At 32.6% G+C, this 7,000-nt stretch overlaps 1 protein-coding gene across 1 annotated transcript; it reads right to left on the reverse strand.

The window, feature by feature from the left end:
- Positions 1-6,083: 6,083 nt before the first annotated feature.
- LOC119192191 (serine/threonine-protein phosphatase 2B catalytic subunit 2-like) lies at positions 6,084-6,770 on the reverse strand. The gene has a single exon (XM_037446024.1). The coding sequence runs from the start codon at positions 6,561-6,563 to the stop codon at positions 6,180-6,182; it is 384 nt and encodes a 127-aa protein (XP_037301921.1). The 5' UTR covers positions 6,564-6,770; the 3' UTR covers positions 6,084-6,179.
- Positions 6,771-7,000: the final 230 nt, after the last annotated feature.

Raw genomic sequence — 7,000 nt, forward strand, 5'->3', positions numbered from 1 at the left:
CTGCAGACTTCATAGAGAGTCAGTGTTTTTACGTCAGCTATAAGTATATGTTCTTTTACGCGAGTCTCTATATTGCTTTTGTCTGGCTTACATAAGAGAGGCCGCAGTTGCAATATATCTTGTATACTCCCAGTTCTTGCAAAGGTAGGGGAAAGGAAGGCAAAACGAACCACTTAACAAAAAAACAGGTATAGAAAAAAAACTATTCATTTTATTAAACTTCTTTTAAGTAAAAGTAATGAACATTATTAGCCCTATATTATGTACGAATCAGGCTTTGATAAAATCACAGGCAACAAAGATATTGGACGATTTCTAATACCTTCAATATGGCCGTTTTACATATTGCCTTCATGGGTTAGGCAAAACGAACCACAAATGAAGGCAAAACGGACTAACATAAAATTAATTAGTCAGAACATATTTCACATAGAAATACTGTCTCATCATCCTCATCCATTACTCCTGCGCAAGCGCAATGTGTCCATAGATGACATTTAGGACATTTTACCCAACCTCCGCTTGATTCTGAGTATAAATGAGAACGGTACAGGCACTTAGCGTCATCGTCGTCAGACGAACTATAATTTTTCTTTGTTTTTGTGATTTTTATATCAGATTTCTTTCTTGCCTTTCCTTTTTTAGATTTTTTTTTGTGTATTTTCACTTTCCTTCTTCCTGATTTTCTTTTTTGCTTTTATTTTTTTTAAGATTTTGCGAAACTAAGTACTTTTTCAAATCTATCCAGTTTTTTCTCTGTTGCTTTATCAATATTTTGAGTAGACCTATATTTCTCCAAATTTCTCTTCAAAGCTGTTTTTAGTATCAGGAACAGAATAAGAGCCTTATTTAGGCCTATTTCTCCAGCAATCACTTTCTCAATTGAATTTTTCATGCTGGACTTATTCCAAGAATTCCGATTGGATTTTCTTTTGTAATTATTTACGATCTAAAACCAAAGCAAAAGAGATTATTATGATATTAAAAACATTATCTTCCCCTAATTTCATTGGAATTACACTAAAATTCTTGTGAGATACTCTATTGAAGGCAAAACGGCACCCCGGTCCATTTTGCCTTTTTGCTATAAACAACAAAAATCTAAAATTTGGAGATTATAAGTTGAGATAAAGTCTGCATACTTGGTTATTAGTTTAATCATATATCATTTCACACACAGTTATCATCAGAACACATTATCACAAACCAAACCAAAGTGTAGGCTAAATGAAAAATGAAAATTTTAGATCAAAATCTAAAAAAAATAACTTACCTTGCTAAATCAGTGCTCGTGCGGTCGGTAGAATTGAATACACTGACAGAGAGGGGGAACCTAGCGGCCAACATTTTGATGTGACAAAGTCATAGATGCGGTTACTCGTTTAAAAATTATTAAGGTGGACCGTTTTGTCAACAGGGTCCGTTTTACCTTCCTTTCCCTATGTGGCACTTAACAGGTGGTAAAAATTGACTAATCTTCTTAAGCGGCTTAAAATATTTTTTTATGGAAGCATGCTTCAGGATGCAGTCAATCTTGTCGGTGACAATTAAGTAACATGTAGATTCTGATTTTTTTAAGATTTATAACAATTTGGAGTAAGAATGAATTTAAGTACTTATATAAAATTATTTAGGTAAGTACGTTACTTACTTATGGAAAATCCAACACACCCACAAAAAATTTAAAGACGTGCTCACAATTGCACTGAAGCCCGGTCATCACGTTTTAATACACAAGAAGCTTCTTTTCTCTCTTGGAATAGCTATCTATGACTATCACTAATCGTTTGCTAAATATATGCCTTGTTTAAATTGACCCTCGTTTCATTTGAATCCAGTCGCCCCTAATTACGCACTATATTTGAGTAAATTATCTCTGTACTATAAAATAACAAAATAAGTATATCACAGTATACGTTTTCATACACGAATATGCCAGCAATAACTGGCACTGTGTACTGATATACTTAATATCTCGAATATAATTTTTACATAATAAGTATAAGTACTTAAATTTTAATAATTTAAAAACTATGGAACACATTGTCAATCTTTTCTTATACGAGCTGAATCAACCACCTTCTACACTTAAACAATCATTAATATATTCGCTAGAAATAGATTTTCCGTTCGCGATAAGTTTAATGAAATAATTGAGTAGGTACGCGTCGTAAAAATACGTTTCCTCTTGCCCCTCAAGCATTTTTTATCAAAACTTTTATTTTTCAAGTTAAAATTTATATATTATACTCGGGACTACAGTTTCTATCAGCTATGAAAAATCAAATTTGTCAGTCAATGAGATCAAAAGATATACTTACTTGACCGTATATGTCGCATGTTTAGGGATTTACAAGTGACTCAAAACCTATAAGTTACTTCCCGTTGACCTAGAGTTATGAAATTTGGCAAGAAGCAATGTCTTACAGCAAGAAAAATCTGAAAAGCGTAAATATGTCTGTGCTAAATCCGCTAAATAAGGTATGGCCTCAGGCAGGCGGCAAAATGAAGATTTTTCGAGAACTCACATAAGTAACAATATAAAAATGATAATATTATGTTAGTAATATTATTCAAAACTTTGTCCTTACAGGAAAAAATACTATAGGGAGGTCATATTTGTTTCTATTTAATAATAGGACATAATACAAAAATTGTACTAGTAGAAATAGTAGGTACTTATTTTACTCCAATTATTGTGAAAATAAATGCATTTTTTGTGAACCATGTGGAAAAAGAATAGTACTTACTATTATATAGATAGAGTACTTTTAGATCCTCGACTTTGTTTTAAACCCTTTTATTTTATTTCATAATTGACACTTATCTTCCTACAGGCAAACTGTCTTAATAGGATAGTTTTCTTTAGTTTATTAATTTATATGTACTTAATAGAAAACAATATTAAAAAGAAATTCTTTTGTGAAATCAGCATCAAAATTCGTTGAAAAATAAAGCGGTTTGGTATTCATATTTGAAATATTGTTGTGAGCCAAAGTGGGGCCGTAGTGGAGTTATCGCATTGTTCTTTTCTCACTCACGCAGCATTATGGCCGTGGCACTGGGTGACGTCACATTTCCTTATAAATAATTTGACAGCTTCCCTTTCCACCAAATTTCAAAGCTTTTAACTTATTTATTATTGCGTGGATTTTGAAAATTCTTTTTCCGATAAATTTTAGATAAAATACATTTTTGATACATGTAAAAAATCTCGTCAACTTTCCTATTGTCATACATAGTTTGAACTTTACCCTACCACCCTTTTAGATTCTTATTATAAATTATCAATCTCATCGAGGAAAAAATACAATAAGTACCTACCTACTTACTTAATTTATAAATAAACGGTATTGGCATTATTGTTGCTCTAAGTAAAATCCTACTTATTAAATACTAGCTTTGTACTTACTTGTACCTGTATTGCAAGCGTAATAGAGGTCGTCAGCATACGAGATGGGAGGACATCATTGGAGAAGAGCAGCGTATGATATAAATCAGTGAAAAGCGTTAGAGGCCAAATGCCAAAAGGCACGCTGAACTACGGGACATTTTATAGGACCTACATTTCTTTATGTTGTAACAAATAGTTCAGAATAAATGGGCTTATTATTGTACTTACTTGGTTATCGGGTAAACTACTTATGTTTAAAAATAATACAAAATTACAGACTCTAAAAAGTTCTACCAGTTTATACCTTAGTTAGTTATTGATCTCATTGCATTCTTATGGACTTTTTAAGAAATATTTTGATTGATTTGTATTATCAAAACAATTTTGTTTTAAATTCCCTTTTTTCTAATTAACTATTTTTTTTCCAAATTTATGACCAGTCTCCGAAGAGTACTTAATTACTAATTTGTTATGTATGGTAGCAAGCATTAGCCCTTACTGCTCATGACAAGAACTCAACCGGTTTCTTTGTTGATTTTCCTAGTGTGATTCGTGTTTTCGAGTAATGATTTATTTGACAACCTTTTTAAACTAGCTTTTTCTCAAGACAACGTCCTGCAAGACAATCTTTTCCCGAAATAGTTAGTATGGTCCTAAAAACAATTTGAGACAAAATCTTAACCTATAATAAGATAATCCGAGAGTTGGTCACTCTTTATAGGAAATTTAATTTATATACTTTCACCGGAATATGCATAACACACTTCTTCGCCTTTCAGCTTCGATGTTCCGAATAGTAGGAATTTTTAGTATTATTTCCGAATATTTTTATTTAATATTAAGTAATTACTGCATGAACAAAGTCGATTAGTACCCACAGGTACAGGTTTACAGTATAAAAATGGATTGATTAATGCGTGAATAACTTTACTGACGAAGGTTGTATTCAGGCTAGTTACTCATACAGACCAGACACCAGTGACCAAGACTATGATGAAAATTTCCTTCAAATTTTTTAGACTGCAGGTTTGCTACAAAAGAAATGCAAAATATGTGCTTGATGTGAGGGCAAAAATACTTGTAAAATAATGTAATTATTGTAATGTATAGGATACATAATAATGATTTGGCAGCATACAATAGATGTACTTATTTAGAAACAGTGCACAAGCAGCATCTACTGCCTCAATAAACATTTATTAAAACTAAGGCTTCATATTCAAATATGCTACTTTATAAAACTATCGTTATACTACTGAGCTAGATCTTATATTTACTCTTAGAAAAATATATTTCAAATAAAACTATGACATCTTGGTCTTACAGTTATTGAGGTAGGCGTGGCATGTTTATAATATTCTTAAGTTTGTATGTATAATGTAATTTGTTTTATTTAGTAAATGTGCACTTATATTTGTAGCTGATCCATATTTCTAATGCAGGACTTATTGAAACCATAATATTATGGAGCTCAATGTTAATATATTTTGTAAGGATAAAACAACACTTCCCATGATTAGTACAAAATAAAATTAAATATATTGTTAGTTTTTTACATAGGTAAAATTTATTTAAAAGTACAGAACATATGAAGGACTACACACTGAATTGAGATAAAATACTTAGTACTGACTTTGAAAAATGATGTAAGCCACTTTTAGTATTCACAATATGAACTTATTGCATCAATAATTAATGATTATTTGGCAGACCAAAAGAGATTTTCCAACAGTGCATAGGTCATTAAACCTAATTATTTTAATATATAAGTGAAATTTGGAATAGAAGCTGTAAGAAAATCTGCAATTAGACTAGCCACTACACCTTATATACCGAAACATTATGGCTAAGAATTTTTAATATGTGATGTTCCAGCATACAAGTTCAGCTGCATGCAGGCAACAAGGGGCCAGCATACACCCCAAATATAAATTAAATTTAAGTAATAGTTCATAGATAGTAATTTTAATATATTTTGTACAATAAAATACAATTAAGTACAACTTGTAGCAAAGATATTAAAGAGAGTAATATTTATCTCAAGTGTTAAAGCTGCAATAACGTGTGTATGCAGCACAAGGTATATTTACACAGCACACAACGACATGGCAACAAGACACCATGTGCTGCACACTATAGTACATAATATTATTACTTAATAGAATATAAAGACATGCCCAAGCTGAGAACTTCCCACTTACTTTACAGATTTCAATGCATGATTAGCCAATGAACATGCCTGTACTTCACTAGCAAATTGCTATCAAATAATACATTGATCATCGCATAATATCACAGCTAATTATGCTTTGAAAAATTATAGACATGTCTAAGTTTCACTAATGTAGATAACAATGTAGAATACAAGTAGACAATCTGAATTAATTTACATTACAATATCATGTCTTTTCATATGAAAATTTAAAAATTACATTGCCAAAAATTAAACAGTGCAGCGCATTATAAATAAATGTGCATACCTTAATATTTAATTGACTAAATAAATTTGTTGCCTGCAGATCTGACATATTTAATTTAAATATCGAGAGGTAATATCTTAAGAGAAATTTTAACTTCAACTATTGAAAAAAAGTTAAATCCAAATTTAAAAATATGTTGTATCTATTATGACAATTCCTTCCGATCCACCTAGTTATTATGAATGTGAAATACCATTCGAAAGCGAGTCTCCTTCACATATATTTCACTACCACTATAATCGTGGATCAAAATGTAAGGATCGAAGAGAAATAAAAGCGAGCACTTCACGAATGTGCATTGCTGTTCACATGCGGTTTTTATCTTGAGCATAAGGTGCTACGCTGGCCATCACGCCGTGGTGGCATGCGCCGTTGATAGCATCCAATCCCTTAGCTTCAGCAAATGAAGTGATCTTGTGGTTGGGTGAAAATCCTTGCAACGCATTTTTGAGAGATGTCTTGCCCCCAGATAGGGCGCCCAAGGGCAAAGCACCAGTAGGAGTGAGCCCTTTGAGCTGCAATACAGATTCACTCTCCTCACGAAGCACAGAGAACACATGAGCCATTTTCCCAATAGCACGAATCTTGTTTGGGATGGCTTCTTTTCTGAGATTTGCTTCCTCCAATGCATCATCCCCTTCCGACATCAATTCATCATCAGAGCAAATGTTGAGCACATTGACCAACATTTCAGTTACTTCTCTCCCACAAATGGAAGAGACCAAGTAAAGACATCCATGAAATTAGGCAACCAGTATGGATGAGGGGAACAGTTGAACTGTCTGATATTCATGACATTATTCTCATACTTTAAAGCGGCTGCCTTATTGTTGTACACATCCAGGTAGTTTGGAGCTGAGAATATAGTTATAAGACTGGGAAGCCTGTGGTTTGGCTTTTGCGATACATCCGTAGCCAGCATCTTGGGCTTCATGAGCACGTATGATTGACAATAAATTATTTCTTTGAAGAAAATCACAGCAAGCTGCATAGCTATAGAAATATGAACAACCTCTGACCGAGTTAAAGCGAAAACTGCATTTTTTCATTACCAAAATCCTCAAGGGGATCTGACCATAGGAGATCACACATAGCCCCAAATGCTGGTGGTTCTTTGAATCTATCT

Source organism: Manduca sexta, unplaced genomic scaffold (genome assembly GCF_014839805.1).
Source record: "Manduca sexta isolate Smith_Timp_Sample1 unplaced genomic scaffold, JHU_Msex_v1.0 HiC_scaffold_2467, whole genome shotgun sequence".
In the NCBI taxonomy this organism is placed as follows: domain Eukaryota; kingdom Metazoa; phylum Arthropoda; class Insecta; order Lepidoptera; family Sphingidae; genus Manduca; species Manduca sexta.

Coding starts and splice junctions, on each gene's coding strand:
- LOC119192191 (XM_037446024.1), bottom strand. CDS start 6,563: ATGTTGGTCAATGTGCTCAACATTTGCTCTGATGATGAATTGATGTCG.